Genomic DNA, 19,589 nt, shown 5'->3' with positions numbered 1-19,589 from the left:
TTCCTCTGCAGGGTGTCCTTTGGGTCTAATCAGGATGCTTCTCTTCCCCCCAACCCCAGGAAGTGGAAGAATTCAGTTTTATCACCCAGCTGTCCGGCCTGACCGACCACCTCCCGGTGGCCATGCGGCTGATGGTGTCTGCCGGGGAGGAGGAGGCATAGACCAGCCGTCGTCACAGCAGCCTGGCTTCTGCTAGCCCGTTGAGCTGAAGCCGCTCCCTGGCCGTGCTCCCTCCAGCAGCGGTGCCAGGAGGGGCAGGGGCCTGGGAGAGCTGAGCTCAACCCCGGGTGAGCTGGAACCTGCACCTCTGGGCACTCGCTGTGGACAGAGGAGTCAGACTGGCCCGAGGAGCCCCAGCTGCCCAAACAGTGCCATTCTTTCAAAACATGATTTTCTACCAATCTACAGCACAACTTAGTTTGTAACCCATGGGTTAGTAGGAGAACCAGTTTCTGTACCCTTTGTATCTCTACTCAAGCTTTGTCCAGGGTTCATTATTTTTGTCTGCTGCCATGTTGTCTCGCATGCCTCCACCCTCGCATGCACGCTGCCCGCATGCCACGTGCCACACCATAGCCACACAGACCCCTTGCTTGGGCCTCACCCAAGGCCAAACTCCAAACACAATCAGAACCAGCCAAAGAAGCATTCCTGGGCACAGGGCCGGCACATGGCCGCCAGCTCGCTGCCTCCAGCTGGGATGGCTCACGAGCAAGGACCATGAGGACTGTGTCCAGTCACTGCAAGCCTGGGCTCTTCCTAGGGTCTTGCACTAAAGGGCGATTACATTTTAAAAAGAAAAACAGGAAAAGTTAAGAACAGAAACAACCCTTCATTTTAGAAAGGTCTGCAAGCCGCAAGGGAACACTGCTCTTCCTGAGACAGGATCCCTTCCTGACGTACCAGGGCCCAGAGACTCCTAGTGGAGCCATAGACAGGAAGCCGAGCAGAGAGCACCACTTTTCTACAGGAAGAAGAGAACTCACGGACAAAGGGGAAAGGGGGCTGCTGGTTTTGAAAATGATAAATTTGTAGCATCTTTTCTGCCAAAACCAACACCTCCTCTTTCTGCCTGTTCTCCTCTCCCCTCCAGACACTCTGGTTTGGGACCAATCCTTCCCTGGGGACTGTCCCTATCCACATACTTACTGGCTGAGCTCAGGAATTGTCTGTCTGCCTCTGGGTAGAGCTACGGCTCTGTCCTCCCAGACCCATCCTCAAAAGTGACCCTGGGACCCTGAAAGGGGCCCTGGACAAAGGGGTGGGAAGCCAAAGTGCAGAGAGTGGCCTGTTCTCTCACCCTCACCAGTGTGCAGGCTGGAGGTGGCAAGGTCAGGGGCCACTGCTTGCACAGGACAGGCAGAGGTACTGGTTCACGTCCAGGCACACAGATGCCCACTTTGCCACCATGTGCCCAGGGCTGCCCCAGGCACCCAGGCATGGTGTGGCAGAGCCTATAAGTGAGGCCCACAACTCGCCACCTATGGTAGCACTGCCTCTGCCCACCGGCCTTTTTAAACACACCTGGGGACACTCCCCACAGTCACGCAGAGAGGGTTGTGTTCGCTTCCAGGTGTGAGGCTTCCCCAACTCAGGGGACTGTTCTTGACAGCCCCGAGTAGTCTCCCTTCCTCTCAGCGCCCTGAACTGTGCCCACCTGGCTTGAAGCCAGTTTTGCCCAGCGAGGTGTCGATGCGCTGACACTGTGCCTTGTCACCTACTGAGCTGCAAGAGGGACCAAAGGGGGTCCAAGCAGCCAGCCTGAGTTCAGGTCCTGAGCTGGGAAAGGACACTCCTGAGAGCCATACCCACACTGGCACTGGTTTGTCTGAATCCACCTGGCTGGGGCAGTGGCAGAGCTGAGGGCTGCAACAGTTCCCCAGCCCTGCCCCTGGGGGTCCGCAACCAGGAGGGGCTACTCACCAGGAGGGCACAATCCCACCTGGGCTCTCTGCCGTGCCCCTCCCCCAAAGGCCTGGCTTTCACAGCCTTCACCAGGCTTTGTGAGAGCAGACCGCCCCCCTCCACCCCCAGTAGCAACCAGGAATCTCTGCTCACACAGGCAGGGTCCAGCTGGGCAGGTGCGATGCCTAAATGGCAGGGCCTGAGCCAAGGCCCCCCGGCCGCAGGTCGGCTGTGTGCCCAGGAGAGCAGCGGAGACAGGCCAGGGCTCTTGAAGCAGAGAAAGCCCACACAGCTTCCAGCCCTCTGAGGGCTGCCTCCCTCCCCGGGCAGCTGGGTGGTGGGGAGCCAGGCAGAGGGGCACGTGCTTCTCTCCCTTCTCACAGGATGGCCTTAGGCAAGTCATACCTCCCTGTGCCTCGGCCACTTCCTGTCCTACAAGGTTGCCTCTGCCTGGCCTGGCCCTGGCCTACCAACTCCCAGCTCTCCGAGCCCCGCCCTCTGGCGCGGCCTCAACGCCAAGGCCACTGGCGCCCAGCCACGTTTCATGAAGCCTGTGGACTCCTGGGGCCGAACATAAGCCAGACTTTTCCATTTTAATTTTTTAAAAGGAAAGGGAAAAAAAAACATTGCCAGGATCCCATATTCTGTGGTGTTTGGCCTGGGAGGGGTGGACAGGAGTCACCCAAATCCCCAGCCAAGGTCCCGCACCTGCCCAGGCCCAGCCTCCAGAGAAGCCAGGGGGCAGGGTCAGCTTTGGAAGGAAATGGTCTTTTTCATTTGTCCAAGCCACCTTGAATTTTAAGTATAAATATTAATCTTGATGCTTTTTAACTATTGTATTAACTTGCTAAGATTTAGAAATACTGTTTTAAAAAAGAAAAAAAAAACTTTTTTAATTTCCATATTTTTTTTCTGTATTATATCCTCATGGGACATTAGGGGTTTTATATGGTAAGCACACCTAAGGTTTTGGTAAAAAAAAAATTATCAAATATATATCCAGACGATTTTTCCCTAGAAGAAAAACAATCTTTCACCTGATAAAATATTTTGAAAATAGAGGTGTTTTTCTCCTTTACTGGTGCTGAAAGGAAGGATGGATCACGAGGAGAAAATAAAACTGTGAGGCTCAAGGCCGGTGTTCTCCACTTATTTGAGCCACACCCGGGGGCTGGGCGGCCAGGCGGGGCTGTGCGGAAACAGCTGTGGGGCTGCCTGTCCTGCCTCCCCTGCCTCCCCCGCAGGGCAGCAGCTCATGTCCACCCTGAACCATCTGAAAACCAGGCAACCTAAGTTTTCTACTCAGCGTCCCTTCGTTCGCTCTGGAACTGGGAGTAAACAGCAAAAGGGGCACCCTGAGTGGGGGAAGCTACACACTCATCTGCCCCAGACTTCTGAGGTGGGAGGTCCTGCTGCTAGAAGGGGGCGCACGGGAAAGGCTGTACCTCCTGGCGGCTGGTTTCCTGCATCTCAGGCCTTCTTTGAAGCGGCCTCCTCCCTGTCTTCTGGACAGCAGCCTGGCGTCCACTGTTAGGTCTTGGTCACCTGCTGGTGCTGAACACTGAGGCCAGATGCTTAGAAATGTAGCTTGGTGACATTAACCATTGAGTCAAAGGGCCCAGACCTGGGACTCAACCTAGCCCTGCTAGTCTTTAAGGCCCAGGGCAGCCACGAGTCAGCATCTAGCTGGAGCTGGGCAGGAGTTCCCGGCACACAGGCCAGGCTGGCGACCACCATAGGCAGCCCAGCCGCCTCAGCACCATACAGCCCAGAGAAGCAGTTCTGAAGTCTCAGAGCTTTCTGAGCACATCAGAACCACTTCAGGGTAGGCTCCCTGCCCACCCTGGGCTCCAAATTTAGCCAGCAACCCATGCTGGTGCTACATCTGGAGTGAGGAGCCAGAGGTGCAAAAATGCAAAAATGGAAGGGGTCCCCCACCCAGAGACCCAGCTGGGCCCAGAGAGAAGAGGCACTTCCACTTGCCTTCCCAGAAAGCCACACCATTCAGAGCCCGGGGCCTCTTGGGCCACTTTATTTCATAACAAGTGAGGGTCAGCATCCAGCACCTAGGCTATCTGAGAGTGTGAAATCCATGGTGACTTCGCCGGTGCAGGGGTGGAACTCCACGGTGTAGCTGACTGTCTGGGGGCTCCCTGGTGTTGTTCTAGGGTCTGGCGTGGGGCTGAAGAAGTACACGGCCTGCTTGCAGTGTGGGTTCCAGCGACAGTCCCCCTGCAGGAGGAGCAGCAGAAGGCAGTGAGGGCTGCCAGCAGCTAAGCCCTCCTTTGGCCAGCCTCCCCTGTAGGCAGCTCGAAGTTGGAAGCTGCTGCTCAGAGCCAAGGACCCGGGGCCACTGGGGGGTTACCATCTAGCCAGACATGTGCCAGGGGACCCAGAGAACACTGGTGGCATGGCCTCCCCCAACAGCAGTGCCTGTTCTCAGGGCGTCCAGCACTACCTTGTCCTCTGCAGGCTTCAGGAGGCCGGTGCTGATCGTGCTGTCTGGGGTCAAGTGGTATTCCATCCACAGGACAGCACCATGGCTCCTCCCAGGCCTGGGGGAAGGAGAATGTTGGGCCCAACAGAAATAGCACTATGAGAGATGGCCTTGGCTCTTCTCTGCTTTCCAGAAACTTCTAGTCTTCCCCACTTCCACACTGCCCTGTCAGTAGGCTCCTAACACCACCTGACTAAAGGCCATTCAGTAAAATGTTGAGCAAGAAAGGCCATAACCTGCCTGACCAGGCGGTGGCGCAGTGGATAGAGTGTCGGACTGGGATGCCGAGGACCCAGGTTCGAGACCCCGAGGTCGCCAGCTTGAGCGCGGGCTCATCTGGTTTCAGCAAAAGCCTACCAGCTTGAAACCAAGGTCGCTGGGTCCAGCAAGGGGTTACTCGGTCTGCTGAAGGCCCACGGTCAGGACAGACACATGTGGGAGAGCAATCTATGAACAACTAAGGTGTCGCAATGTGCAACGAAAGACTGATGATTGATGCTTCTCATCTCTCTCTGTTCCTGTCTGTCTCTGTCTATCCCTCTCTCTGACTCACTCTCTGTCTCTGTAAAAAAATAAAATAAAAAATAAATAAATAAAACATTAAAAAAAAAAGGAATAAAAGCCATAACCTAAAGCCCCCACTGCTCCTCACAGCCCAGCCAAGTACTCAGCATAACCAGGGGGCAGGGCCAGGTTGGCCACAGGACCAGCTTCCTTGGCCGGGGGCATAGAAAGGCTTGGTCCCGAAGGCTCAGAGCACAGTCCGAGCACCAAATGCTGGAAGATCCCTCCCTGATAGCCTGGATGGCAGGTCCAGATGGGTATCTGCCCGCTTCCCCTTGTCAGAGGAGACCCGCAGGGCTCAGGGCCTCCACCCAGTTGGAAAGGGGTCTTCCTCTGGGAAGCAGCAGCTCCTCCCCACAAAGGATGCTGGAGCTGGGGGCCTGACTGTGCCTCACATGGAGCACCCTCCCAATTCCTAACCTGCTTTAATCCCCAGGAGAAAAGGGGGGGGGGATGGGTAACCATAGCAACCGAATTCACATTTCTCTGCAGCTGTGATCCAACATGCTGCTTAGCTCAAAGGGAGCCTCAGATGTGGGGGAAGAGCAAAGCCCACTCTGGCTCTGCCTCACTACCTACATGTACTCAGAGGCTGTGGGGACTCTGTACACTCAGGGCCACTTGAGAGCAAGAAAGCCAAGGCTGAGACAAGGCAGGCAATCACTCCCATGTGAAAGTGGCTAAGTAAGTGGTTAGCTTCATGGGCAGTAACTGGACAGAAAGCAGGCACTCCCACTTCCTCCCCCCAGACCCCCACCAGGAGTCCACACTACTCACCTCCTCAGCTCGATGGAGCCCTGAGCACGGAGAGGCTGCTGGGGAACTGGCTGTTGAAAATCAAAGGTCAGGATCTGCCGGGGCTCGGCCAGGCTGCGGCAAGGGTACTCCCACAGCGGGTGGGGCTCGGCCTCCCTGCTCTCCCTGAAGTCCAGGGCTCGCTGAGAAGGGAAGGAGACATGGGGGTCTGCGGACATAGTCAGGATGCCCGGGGACAAGGGCTCATGTGCCCATCTCTAGAGTCTATGCCTGTGGCCCTTCACCTCCACAGCCCAGGTCCCTCAAGGTAATACACAGTCACTGCTGGGAGCAGTGGATCTTCAGAGACCGTTGGCTTCTCTGTCCCCTGCTGCCATTCACGAGCCATCTCCCGAGCAAGTCATTTCACCTCTCTAAACCTCATTTTCTCCCTTTTAAAAATGGAATGACACTGCACATCTCACAATGTCTATCTACACGGATGACATCATTGTGGGTGATGACACTTGCCCATTCAGTGACCCTTACTGAGCACTACAGTTGACAGATCACCCCACGAGGACCCCATCTAGACAGAACGCAGAGACAAGCAACCACGATGCCTGAGGAGCGCTGAGCTCCTGCAGAGACAGGGCTGGGCAAGAACACTGCCTGGAGGGGTGACCGGTGGGCTGCCTCCCAAAGGTCACAAAGGAGTTGGCAGCAAGGAGAGTGGACAAAGCTGAGTAGGGAGAGGGCCCAGCAGTGGGGTCAGTGACTCTGCAACGGGAGGGGGCAGGGAGCTTCACAGGGTTTTTCCACGGGGGATGGAGAGGACCAGACTCAGGATCCACAAGTCCACAAGTTTACGTGAGCTCCCGTAAACGACGGTAAAGTGGGAGAGGCAGGAGGCTGCATGGTCACAGGTGAGAGATGAAGTGGCCAAGACAGCACAGCAGCAGCAGGGAAAGAAAACTGGATTTGAGGCTCACTGATGACCTGATGGCTATGGAATCTGATGACCAACTGCAAGTGAAGGCAAGGACTTGCCCGGAAGGATGCCCAGACCCAGCCCAGCACCTAGGTATGAAGTGGTGGCAGGCCTCGGATGGGAGCCCTTGGAAGGAGCGAGGCTGGGGGTGGGGAAAGAGCATGTGGATTTTGTAAGCATCGAGATCACAGTACCTGAGGACATCTCAGTGGAGAGTCTATCACTCTTAGTTATTTGGTCTGAGCTCAGGACAGATGCAAACATTAGCCAGCAACAGAGAGAGAAAAAGGGACAATAAGGACAGGGTCTGAGGGAGATGTAGAACACGTGATACCTTAGGGAACTGGAAGAATGGGAGAGGTCAAGGAGGAGACCAAGGAGTGGCCAGAGGGAGCTCAAGTGTGTGGTGACTCAGCACAAAGGAGACTTCTAAAAGCAAGGAACAGTCATGTGGAGGGACAGGTGAGACACAAAATGAAAACATCCATTGGATTAATGTACTTAAAGATGTTTAAATGAGCAACCCAAAATCACTGAGAAAAATGTGAATAGAAAGATAAGCAGGGCCTTGCCAGTTGGCTCAGTGGTAGAGTGCTGGCTGGCACATAGAAGTCCCGGGTTTCATTCCCGGTCAGGGCACACAGGAGAAGCACCCATCTGCTTCTCCACCCTTCTCCCTCCCTCCCTTCCTCTCCTACAGCCATGGCTCAAATGCTTCCAGTGAATTGGCCTTGGGTGCTGAGGATGGCTCCATGGCCTTACCTCAGGCACTAAAATAGCTCGGTTACCCAAACAATGGAGCAGTGGCTCCAGATGGGCAGAGCATTGTCCTGTAGGGCGGATCCAGTCAGGGCACATGTGGGAGTCTGTCTGCCTGCCTCCTGCCTCTCACTTAATAATAAAAAAATTTAAAAATTAATAAAAAGATAAGCAGAAGGAGGAAAACTTAACCACTTCCTAATCATACAACATTCTGCTATCTACTGTTTCACCCCTTTCCCTGTGTGTATGTGTGAATTTTCTTTTTTTTTTTTGACAGAGACAGAGAGAAAGACAGATAGGGACAGACAGACAGGAAGGGAGAGAGATTAGAAGCATCAATTCTTCGTTGCAGCTCCTTAGCTGTTCATTGATTGCTTCCTCTTATGTGCCTTGATCAGGAGTCTACAAAAGAGCAAGTGACCCCTTGCTCAAGCCAGGGACCTTTGGGCTCAAGCCAGCAACCATGTGGTCATGTTTGATCCCACACTCAAGGCAGATGAGCCCGAGCTCAAGCTGGATGATCCTGCACTCAAGCCGGTGACCTTAGGGTTTCAAACCTGGGTCCTAGGGTCCTCTGCATCCCAGTCTGATGCTCTATCCATTGCACCACCACCTGGTCAGGCTGTGTAAATTTTCTTAATACATAAGATGATTTCATGTCCCTCACCTTGCCTCCCATCTAGACATAATCATGACTCTTTATTCTAGTCCTTGTAGAGCCCATACCAATGGCACTTTCATGAACTCCTGGATTCTGGGGGATGCAGAGTCTAGCAGCTAGTACGCTAACAATGTACAAATAGTCCTGCACGACCCTCGCAAGCCACATGCGGCTCTTTGGCCCCTTGAGTGTGGCTCTTCCACAAAATACCACATGTGGGCACTACCTCAATAAGAAATGTACCTACCTATATAGTTTAAGTTTTAAAAATTTGGCTCTCAAAAGAAATCTCGCCCTGGCTGGTTGGCTCAGCAGTAGAGCGTTGGCCTGGTGTGCGGGGGACCGGGGTTCGATTCCCAGCCAGGGCACATAGGAGAAGAACCCATCTGCTTCTCCACCCCCCCCCTTCCTCTCTGTCTCTCTCTTCCCCTCTCGCAGCCAAGGCTCCATTGGAGCAAAGATAGCCCGGGTGCTGGGGATGGCTCCTTGGCCACTGCCCCAGGCGCTAGAGTGGCTCTGGTCCTGGAGGGGCAGAGCATGGCCCACTGGTGGACAGAGTGTTGCCCCTGGTGGGCGTGCCAGGTGGATCCCGGTCGGGCGCATGCGGGAGTCTGTCTGACCGTCTCCCTGTTTCCAGCTTCAGAAAAATACAAAAAAAAAAAAAAGAAATCTCAATTGTACTGTTGATCTTTGGCTCTGTTGACTAATGAGTTTGCCGACCACTGCACCTGGGACTGGAGTCCCCCAGACGAAAACAGCTGGCTCAGAAAGTTGCCAAACTGCCTTCTAAAAAGGCTGTCCCAACAGAGACCAAGCTGCTGACACTGGCAGGAGTAGTTCCAGTGGCATGGTGAGACAGCCCAACCTGGGATTCTGATTCAGGTGTTACAGCCCAGGGCTAAGAACAGCCTAGTATCAGACGCTGAGACACAGTGGTTCTCAGACTCATCCTCAGGGTGAACAAGTAGAATAGTTACACTTGACCTTTTTGCCCCCAACAGAAGAGCTCTCTGCACACTGCTTGTACTGCCCAACCCACACCTCTCCACAGAAGCCGGGTGTCTCTGCTAGAGGCCTGTGAAGATGTGGAGTGGGGGGGAGGGCACTGCACATGAAGCTGTGGCCCCACCTACCTTAATCATGTCATCCATGATATGCACATCAAAGCCTTCACAGTCACCACAGGGGCTCCGGATCTGCCACAGGTCCTGTCAGAAAGGCACAGCCCTCGCTGACACCTACCCACCAGGACACCCTGAATCCATACCCGCCCGGGGAACAGGGAGGTATGGCCACAGATCAAGAAGGGTCAGCGAAGTCAAGCTGGGGTGGCCCAGCCCCAAACCTGAGGCACACCTTGCTATTTTCATATGCCTAAAAGAGACTCCCAAAGTTGAAGAGACTCAGAGAGAACAAAAATTCAGGACAGTTCTGTGACCCTGCCGAGTCTCACACGACCCCAACTCTTCTCCTATAAGGGAACAACTGGCTGCAGCTACCAGGCTGAGGTTTCTTGCTCTCTGTCCATCTTTAACATCATTTTCTTTGGGGAAAAAAATCTATAAACCAATTTTTAAGGCTCTGCACCTATACACAGCGTGAGGATGACGGGAAGGAGGGGCTGGATCCGCTCGGGCCAGTCAGCCTTGCACCCTCGGCCCCTGGATTTTGGCCTGGAAATGAGCATTGTTCTCCACATTCCTTCTTTGGCTGTGAATGCCAGAATTCACATGAAAATTTCAACAGGTAAACAACCCAGAAGAAGTACCCAGAAAAAAATGATGGAGCCTCTAAGCTACCTATGGATAAAGCCATTCTCACCAAGCATTATAAAATGCGGTTCACTCAACATTTCAGGTTAAAAACATTTCAAAATCCTTTTCATAAAAACGCCTTTCCCAAAGTGACTTGTGATTGTGGCTCTGCTTTGATGAGAAAATTAAAATGAAGCTTTTCAATTACTTCTCTCACAAAGAAGGTGACTCTCCCATCTCAAAATGCTTTTAACAAGTGGAGCCCGGGCTCTTAATGAGAGCGGAGGGAGCGGCACAGTGTGCCTTCTGAAACTCCTAATTTATACATTTTCATTATTCTGATAAGCCACATTGTAAAATGACAACACACAGCCATTTTCATTTCGTATGTCAAATTACCACATTTTAAAAAAGACAAGCCTCTCCTGGTCAAGCCTGCAACGTGCTGAAACAAAAAGCAGAGGCCAAGTCACGAAGACTTGAGGACCCCCATCTGCACCCAAGACTTCCAAGAAAACAAGCACTCTTGCCCCTTCTGTGAAAATGTCTGGGGGGCCTACCCTGAACTCCACAACCACAGCGTGCAGCGAGGCGGCCTGGGGCATCACCACGGCGCCAGGCCCCAGGTGCTGGTCCACGGCGGTCCGCACGTACCAGAAGTATAGGTTGTGCCATGGCAGCAGGCTGGTGGTGAAGAAGGGCTCGCCCAGGAGGAGAGAGACCTGGAGATCAGAGAAAGAAGTAGAACAAGACATCAGAAGGGCTCATCTGAAGAGAAAGGTCGCAAGGTTCACAGGTGAAGGAAGTAACAGGCCATTCACTCACTCACTCACTCACTCACTCAGTGACTCAGTGAACAAGCATGCCGGGTCCACCTGCCCCCAAGGACACAAATAGACACAAGCCCTGCCCTCAGAGTGCAGAGCGGCAGAGGGAGCAGAGGAGGCTGGGAACTGTCCCTGCGGAGGCTGATACACTTTGACAGGTACACAGAGTGGCATGGGGGGACCCTGGAGGTAAGAGCATCAGAAAGGGCTTCCAGGAAAGGCCCTGAAAATCCCCACTCACAGCTTATCCTGACAATTTATTCTCAGCGTTTTTCTAACACTGAATCCCTCACGAGGCTCTGAGCACACAGAAGGGGGCACATCGGCAGCACAGTACCCCCGGCACCCAGCAAAGTGCCTGGCCCAGAGCACGTGGTCAGTAAACATGTGCAGACACATGAGCAGGAGTCCAAAGAGCAAAGGCAAAAAGACTCCAGACAGTGGGATGGACAGAGGCACAAGCACAGGTGGGAGAGGAACGGCCTCCAAGGAGCTTGGCAGACGAGCACGCAGGCCAGGGCGGTACAGGGTGAGGCCAGATTGGTGAAGACAGGCCAGGTCACCCAAAGGCAACTGATGACACGTTAAGGGGACTGGACTCTGCACAGAAGGATCACTGAAAGCTTTAATCAGCAAAGGACTGTGTTTTAGAAAGAGCCCTTTGACAACCACGAAGTGTACGAGGGCACCACCTGCTGGTGGAGTGGGGACAGGAGGTGACATGGGTGAGTACCTCCCGTGTAAGAAGCGGAAGTGTGCCAAAGGGAGGGGACCAAGACGTGCTGAGGAGACAGGGTGCCCAGGGCTAGACTTAAGCAGATGGGCATGGGGAGGGCAATCCGACATGGGGTCTGGGTTTCTGGCTGAAAAATCAGAAATGCAGAAGGAAGACACTGAAGACAGAAGAGTTGGTCCTGATTACTCTCTACCCCCCAACATTGGGAACAAGGCAAGAATGCCCACTCTTGCCACTTGTATTCAGTACTCCAGTGACCTGTACACCATATCAATGGCTTATAGAATTTAAATATCTTTCTAATCCTCATCAATGAAGGGATAAAAGAGCAACTTGTACATGAATGTTCACTGCAGTATCATTCACGGTAGCCAAAAAGAAACAACCCAAATGTCCATCAACTGATAAATGGATAAAAAAAAAAGTGGTATCCTGTACCATACAATCAACTACTATTCAGCAGTGAAAAGAAGTCAAGTACTGATTTACGCTACAATGTGGATGAGCCCTGAAACAAGCCAGTCACAAAGGGACCACATATTGCATGATCCCATTTACATGAAACGTCCAGAATTGGGAAATCCAGATATAGACAAAAAGTACATCAGGGTCGCCTAGTGCTGGAGGATTAGTGGCAAAAGGGGAGTGACTGCTAACAGGCACAGGATCTCTTTCTGGGTGATGGCACTGTTTTAAAATTGATTGTGGTGAAGTTGCACAACCTTATGAGTAAATAAATCACTAAATTGATGTTTTTTTAAATGGATGGACTTCATGGCATATGAATTATATTTCAAAAAATTTTACCTTAAAAAACTCATGGGCCTGACCAGGTGGTGGTGCAGTGGATAAAGCATCAGCCTGGGACATTGAGGACCCAGGTTCAAGACCCCAAGGTAACCAGCTTGAGCGCAGGCTCATCCAACTTGAGCACATGCTCACCAGCTTGAGCACGGGGTTGCTAGCTTGAGTGTGGGATCATAGACATGACCCCATGGTTGCTGGCTTGAGCCCAAAGGTTGCTGGCTTGAGCAAGGGGTCACTGGCTTGGCTGGAGCCCCCCGGTCAAGGCACATATGAAAAAGCAATCAATGAGCAACTAAGGAGCCACAACAAGTTGATGCTTCTCATCTCTTTTCCTTCCTAGCTGTCTGTCCCTTCCTTGCTCTCTCTCCCCCTAAAAAAATAAAAAAACAAAATGTGTGAAGGAGAGAGAGGGCCCTGAGGATGTATGGGCCCAGGGGCTGGTGAAATGAAGGTGCAGGGACACTGGTTAGTAACTAACAGGTTACTAAGAGGTGGAGGCGTGCACTGGGCCTGAAGACCATGTGTGGCAGGAAGGAAACAGAAAGTGAAGAGGAAGCGAGGCAGACAGAAGTGCTGCGAATGGAAGAGGGACAGAGCCCACGATATGCTGCTGTTAATCCTGGCAGGGCTGTCTGCCCTCGCTGGAAGGAGTAGAGCATTAGCCAGAGTTCACAGTACAAGTATCTGCCTGGCAGGCATCTCTGCAAACCCTCATCACACTCTGACAGCGGCCGGTTCTTACCTGCTGAGTTCCATCCGGGACCTTCCATGAGCCCGGAGAAGAGGGGGGAGCTTGGGCAATCTAGCGCTGTGCCCACCAGAACAAATTCTCGTTACTCACCTTTTTACTTTCCAAGTCTGCAGATGTTAATAATTCAGGCCGTTTCTCTATTACATTAATTTTGTCTTCCAAGTGGTTAGTCTTGAAGATCTTAAAAATAAAACAATAGCCCTGGCCAGTTGGCTCAGCGGTAGAGCGTCGGCCTAGCGTGCGGAGGACCCGGGTTCGATTCCCGGCCAGGGCACACAGGAGAAGCGCCCATTTGCTTCTCCACCCCTCCGCCGCGCTTTCCTCTCTGTCTCTCTCTTCCCCTCCCGCAGCCAAGGCTCCATTGGAGCGGAGATGGCCCGGGCGCTGGGAATGGCTCTGTGGCCTCTGCCCCAGGCGCTAGAGTGGCTCTGGTCGCAACATGGCGACGCCCAGGATGGGCAGAGCATCGCCCCCTGGTGGGCAGAGCGTCGCCCCTGGTGGGCGTGCCGGGTGGATCCCGGTCGGGCGCATGCGGGAGTCTGTCTGACTGTCTCTCCCTGTTTCCAGCTTCAGAAAAATGAAAAAAAAAATAAAAATAAAAAAATAAAAAAATAAAACAATAAAAGTACTATTTTTGTTCCCCAAAAATCTCAAAGTTGCCTTATCTGTCTGAAGTTTTCTGGCCAAATAGTTCTGAAGCACCGCTTTTATCTGCTTTGTAGAAATTCTCCCTTAAACGCCAAGGATGGGATGAGATCACGAGCAAAATGTAACAAACAGAAATTCCTCTCACAGGCAGGTCAGCGGACTCAACAATGGGCTTGCAGTTCTGGTGGAGGTGGGCTGTCCCTCAGAGAGGAAAGCAAAACCGGTCAATGACCAGGAGGAAAACTACCACCCTGGAGCCAATCAGAAGGCCAGCCCATGAGCAATGGCTCCCTGGGCGCTGGGGTCCCAGGAACAAACCATACATTCAGTCTTGCCACAAAGAGTTTCACTTTTTTAGTTTCATGTGCAATGAGGATAAAAGTTCAGACTTCTTTAGCTAAAAACCAAAATAAAGTCTGCAAGCCTGTTTCTAATCAATGACAGCCCAAGAAGACTTCCAGACCGGGAGTGCCGGGAGCTGTCCCTGCCGCTGCTTCCTCGTCACAGCTACAGCCCCAGTTCCCTCGGTACCAACACTGCTTCAAAGCAGCGGGTCCCTAACGCAGGAGGCGGCACCACGGGTCCCCTCATTATTTCAGTAACAACAATTATCACTTACTTTTTTCATCAGTCTATGAGAAGTTGCTGAACTCTCTATTGTAAAGACCTAGAGAGAAGACCATGTTATTAGTTGTAGGGGATTCACTTTATAGAAAAAGTAATTATTGAAATGTGACAGATCATTCCCAGGAAGATCTACCTCCCCTCCTAACCACCTCCCCGTGCTCATTACCCACTGGGGCAGCCCCCACGCTCTGCACTGACCCTAGGGCTCGGTGGCGGCTCAGACAGCGGCGCTGCAGGGCAGGCAGTGCTACAGCCTGACTCCTGCCTGTGCTCAGAGGCAATGAACTGAGCATGCCACACACATGGTAGCTGCACCTGGCAAGAGCTTTAGCTTTTAGTCAGGGCGCCCTGACTCCGAGCTGCGCCCAGGAAGCCGACAAAAAGGCACACGTCCAGTACCTGCTCTGCCCCAAGGTAATGGGCCAGCATGGAGAGCGGACTGCCGTCGCTGACACACAGGCAGACACTGTCTGGCTTCAGCACCTGCCGGACAAGAGCAACTTCAGCACGCGTTTTCTTACCGTACACTGAGAAATGCTCGTTGGCAAACTGACAGATCTGCTGCCCGGCTGGATCTTTCTGTGCCCACACCAGTCACACATGCTCCCCAGGCCTGAGCAGTAGCGGGTCCCCAGCCTCAAACACTCCACCTCGCTCACCTCCCCCCACCCAGTCTCACTCTCGGGAAAGGCCCCCCTAAAGGCCTGCGCCACTTTCCACTGGCCACCCCCAGTCCATGAGGACAGGCCTCTTCCCTGTCTGCTCACAGCACAGTGGGCCTACTGAGTGACTCACCAAGGCAGAGGTGCCTTTACAGGGCACAGATCTCAGAGAGACTTAGGACAGCGGGGACCCTCACGACCCCAAAGTACATGCACATATACACATATCTCTGCATACAATTCCAAACCCCACATGTGGTCCCCGGCAGAGGGCACCTCCCTAGGCAGCAGAGAGCAAAGGTTTTCAGGCAGGAAAGTGACAGAGCCATATTTACATCTCAGAAATTTTAGAAAGGAGACAGCAGGTGAAAGGAAGAACGGGGTGGCTGGATCCACCGGGCTTACCCACAGGAACTGCTGGTGACACAGTGTGTCCAGGGGGACAAAAGCAGGGCCAAGGGGAAGCTGTCAGGTGAAGGCTCTCCCAGGCGAGAAGAGAACAAGCCCCAGGAAGTCCAGTAACAGCCCCCAGGGTCCCCCTGAGCGCCCACCCTGAAGGAGCCGGCTGAGGCCACCCAGACAGACCAGGGGACACAGAAAGCAAAAGGAATAAATCCGCACTGAGCAATGAGCTGGGGCCCATGGGACAATCTCCTTCTTGCCCACAAGTGCCCAAGGGGCTAGACACATACCATCCTCAGGGCCTGGACATATTGATCAGTTCTTTCCTGATCATTCATTTCCCCAAAGCGAGGCCGGGTCCAGAGCAGATGAGCCTGGCAGTCGCATATAGGGCGTACTGGCTGGACTTCCTCGTTCCCTTCGGGACTAGGCCAGGAAATGAACAGACACAGAGTAGTGAGCGTGACCTGCTAGACTCCAGCGAGCGTGAAAACATGGCACGGGAACCTGCCTGGCGAAATTGAGATGGGCCTCCGGTTACACCCGCAGTCCTCTCTGGGACATGAGTCTAGGCACTGGCTGTCAAAGAGGCACTAGAGTGTGAAGGGCCCTACAACCTAAGACTCGCATATATGTCTGTTCCAGATGGGGGCCACACAATGGGGCAGCCTCTTCTGAGTACCTGCAATGGGTGCTGACATAGCCAGTCACGGACCTTTGCTCTTATTTTATCCTGTGCAGATATAAATGGCCCACTCGTGCCTCTATAATATGTGTATAAATGGGGAATTTACATAAAGTGCAGTGTGACAGGCCTAGTGCCCACCCCGAGGCTCGGGGCATACCTGGTCCTATGAAGGCTGTACCACACACAGTAGTCATCGTGGTGAGCTACCAGGCAGAGGGCCGAGCCCTGGGAGACGGGCTCCTCTCGTGGCAGGAAGTACACACACTGCATCCAGTGGTCCCGCCACTGCAATAGGAAACAAAATCGGCAGTCACTAAGCTGCAACAGGAGCGATGCTTCTAATCCAAGAGCCAAAACCCAAGCCCCAAATCAGTGTACAGGGTTACCACGCTGTGGACTATAGAGAGCTGCTGTGGCTGAAGAGATAAAGAAGAAAGAAGAGAAAGACGAAGAAAACTGTCCAGTCAGAGAGGCCGGAAAGCTTGCGGGAACACTGCTGGCTTTAGGGGGATAAAGTGTGGCTGAGGGCCGCAGTGTTTAAGAAGGGCTCAGGAGAGGGGACTCCAGCTCCTCCTGGGTGGGGGGCCCGGAGGGAGAGAGTGAAAAGATGGAAAGAGGAAGGCAGACAGAAAGAAAGCAAGTGTGGCAAATGTTAATAATTGGTAAATTTAAGTAACGGGTGCACCAGTGTTCATGTTCACTTATTCTGTGGACTTAAATTTTTTTCAAAATAAAAGTTGAGAAAACAGTACAGGAAAGTTTTGTTTTATTCTTTTAAATTAAATAATTTTTAAAGAAATGGAAAACTCCAAATTGTGAAACATGATTTACAATGATCCACAGTCAAACTTTCAATTAGCTGTACTGATTCTTTTTGATGCCACAAATCCCACATACAGGATTGTATCCTTAAAAACCCAAACAAAGAAACAGCTGTATTTACACAAAAACACGTTAGCCCTAGCCGGTTGGCTCAGCGGTAGAGTGTGGACCGGGCATGTGGAAGTCTCGGGTTCAATTTCCAGCCAGGGCACACAGGAGAAGAGCCCATCTGCTTCTCCTCCCCTCTCCTTCCTTTCTATCTCTCGCTTCCTCTCTCGCAGCCAAGGCTCCACTGAAGCAACAGTTCGCCCAGACACTGAGGATGGCTCCCTGGCCTCCATCTCAGGCCCTGGGATGGTCCGGCCGCAATGGAGCAACGCCCCCTGGTGGGCATGCCAGGTGGATCCCTGTCGGGTGCATGCGGGGAGTCTGTCTGACTGCCTTCCTGCTTCTAACCTTGGGGGAGGGTGGAATGTATGTTACAGAATTATTTATACTAGCAAAAACTGGAACCAATCGAAACATCCAGCTGTTCAGAAATGGATAATAATTCCTTACACAGAATACTCACAGACATTTAAAACGATGAATATGAAGACTATGGTACAGTAGGGAAAAAACAAAAATGACTCTGAAAGAAACCCAAGAATGTGAAGAGAGACAAAGAAAGGGAGTTCTTTTCGATGGTAGGCCCATGAGTGATTTAATTTTGATTTATTTTTGTTTTGTATAATAAAGTTTATTACTCTTAGAATCTTTAAGCTTCTTTTTAAAAAATAAAGAATTGTCCTAAACAGTGGATCAACTTGGCTGAGCCCATTGTCTACTCACTCTGTGTCAGGACTGCGTCCTCCTCTCCCTACTATTGAATTTAACTAAGAGGCAGGTGAGTGACATTACTGTACCTAAGATGTCTATTTGACAATAAAAGCTAAAAACCAAAAATCTAACCAGATACAGTCTGGAAAAAATAAGCAGTAACTGGAGGAGAAAAATAGGTTCTCTAAAAGCTGATGTTCTTTCTCTACTATGCAAATGGGTCCTAAGACAGAAGACGCCTTCCCCCTAACCCATCCGTGCTCCCAGGGTGCTTCCCTGTCACCATGTCCTTCCCACACACCAGCCTTCCACGTCCTAATGCTACCGAGCTGACAGAACCCACTGTCTAAGGTGAGACAGGCTGAACAGATTTCAGATCAAGAGCAGTTTCATAAAGTCAGAAGGGAGATTCATTAGCAGCTCTTTGAATTCCTAACAGTCCAAAAGTCACGGCTGGTAGAAGGACACCGCCATAGTCAGGAGACCTGGGGATGAGCACCCACCGCTGCTGCCCAACCACGGGGCTCCGCGCTAAGCACTGAGCCAGGCAAAGTCTCAGTCTGGACATTATATGGTTCCCCAGCATGTCCTACATGAGGCACCAAGGAGGAAATCTACATAGTGCACTCCGAAGCTAGGCAAATGAAAAGAATTAACATTTTGCCTTACCAGGTGGTGGCGCAGTGGGTAGACCGTGGGACTGGGATGCCGAGGACGCAGGTCCGAGACCCCGAGGTCGCCAGTTTGAACGCGGGCTCATCTGGTTTGAGCAAAGCTCACCAGTTTGGACCCAAGGTCTCTGGCTGGAGCAAGGGGTTACTCAGTCTGCTGAAGGCCCGCGGTCAAGGCACATATGAGAAAGCAATCAATGAACAACTAAGGTGTTGCAATAAAAAACTGATCATTAATGTTTCTCATCTCTCAGTTCCTCTCTGTCTGTCCCTATCTATCCCTCTCTCTGACTCTCTCTCTGTAAAAAAGAAAAGTATTAACATTTTTATGATACTCTTATGCTAATTTTGTAACCATCACACTCCTGGAGAGGAACAAAGCAGCCTAACGCCAATTTCAACTCTGGAGACTTTTGACATTCTCTCTCTCTCTCTCTCTCTCTCTCAGCCAGCAGAGGACAGAGGCTGTGTTAGAGGGAAGTTCGCACCCTCTGCCTGCAGACATGCCTGCCTGCCTGCCTGGGCCCGGGGACTGGAAGGTAGATGGGAGACAGGGAAGCTCACAAGCCCAGGGAAACTGACTGCAATCCTGCAGCAGTCATGTCCTTTGGGCCTATGCAGTAACTCAGGGAGCCAGGGAGCTGCTGGGGCCTTCCCCAAGTTAGCTGGGCATACCCAGAACCAATCAAAACAAAGCCAGTACAGCAAGTGCTAACAGGAGGCTGGGACACAGAGGAAGGGAGCAAGGCCTCCCAGGTAGAGAGGGAAGCTTTGATTCCTCAGCTCTGAAGCAGCTTCCCTACTTTTCCCTGAGTGTGTACGCAGAGGGGTTGGTAACATATATACATAAGAGAAAATTCAAAAGAGATACAAAAAGGTCATGGAGTAAATAAAAAGAAAAGTTTCTTTCCCACCCTTCACCTTTCAGCCCCCTTCCCAGAAGCAACCATTTTTACTGATTTCTACGAATTCTTCCAAAGGTACCCTTATACACACACACCACACATACACACTCATCTACATATATTCTTAGTTTTACTAACACCAGTATTGGCATACCACATACCGTTCTGAGCCTCTACTTTTGCTTCATTCAATGAAATATCCTGGAGATTGTCCCATATCAGTGCATAGAGCACTGCCTCATTCACTGAACACAGGATGATGGACTTAGCCAGTCCTCTGGGGTGTCCTCTAGGGTGTTCCAGTCTTTTCTATTAAATAAGGACTGCAGCAGACTTTCTGTCTGGCCACAGACAT

At 52.1% G+C, this 19,589-nt stretch overlaps 2 protein-coding genes across 7 annotated transcripts in view; one reads left to right on the top strand and one right to left on the bottom strand.

Moving 5' to 3' along the window:
- SMPD3 (sphingomyelin phosphodiesterase 3) overlaps positions 1-3,038 on the top strand; it is an 88,655-nt gene extending 85,617 nt beyond the window's left edge. For both annotated transcript variants that reach the window (XM_066242053.1, XM_066242052.1), the window contains one exon: positions 60-3,038. In XM_066242053.1, coding sequence (XP_066098150.1) covers positions 60-161 — 102 coding nt within the window. In that variant the 3' untranslated portion in view covers positions 162-3,038. The remainder of the gene's footprint in view (positions 1-59) is intronic.
- Positions 3,039-3,908: 870 nt separating this feature from the next.
- PRMT7 (protein arginine methyltransferase 7) overlaps positions 3,909-19,589 on the bottom strand; it is a 59,490-nt gene continuing 43,809 nt past the window's right edge. For all 5 annotated transcript variants that reach the window (XM_066243495.1, XM_066243496.1, XM_066243493.1 and 2 more), the window contains 10 exons: positions 16,175-16,302; positions 15,620-15,755; positions 14,665-14,748; positions 14,258-14,305; positions 13,081-13,170; positions 10,430-10,591; positions 9,249-9,323; positions 5,744-5,904; positions 4,364-4,460; positions 3,909-4,137 (listed from right to left, as the gene is read on the bottom strand). In XM_066243495.1, the coding sequence (XP_066099592.1) occupies positions 3,958-4,137; positions 4,364-4,460; positions 5,744-5,904; positions 9,249-9,323; positions 10,430-10,591; positions 13,081-13,170; positions 14,258-14,305; positions 14,665-14,748; positions 15,620-15,755; positions 16,175-16,302 (1,161 nt within the window). In that variant the 3' untranslated portion in view covers positions 3,909-3,957. The remainder of the gene's footprint in view (positions 4,138-4,363; positions 4,461-5,743; positions 5,905-9,248; positions 9,324-10,429; positions 10,592-13,080; positions 13,171-14,257; positions 14,306-14,664; positions 14,749-15,619; positions 15,756-16,174; positions 16,303-19,589) is intronic.

The sequence above is a fragment of the Saccopteryx bilineata genome, chromosome 9 (assembly GCF_036850765.1).
Source record: "Saccopteryx bilineata isolate mSacBil1 chromosome 9, mSacBil1_pri_phased_curated, whole genome shotgun sequence".
Classification (NCBI taxonomy): Eukaryota; Metazoa; Chordata; class Mammalia; order Chiroptera; family Emballonuridae; genus Saccopteryx; species Saccopteryx bilineata.
Note: the sequence above shows the minus strand (reverse complement) of the source record. Positions and strands in the feature narration are given on the sequence as shown.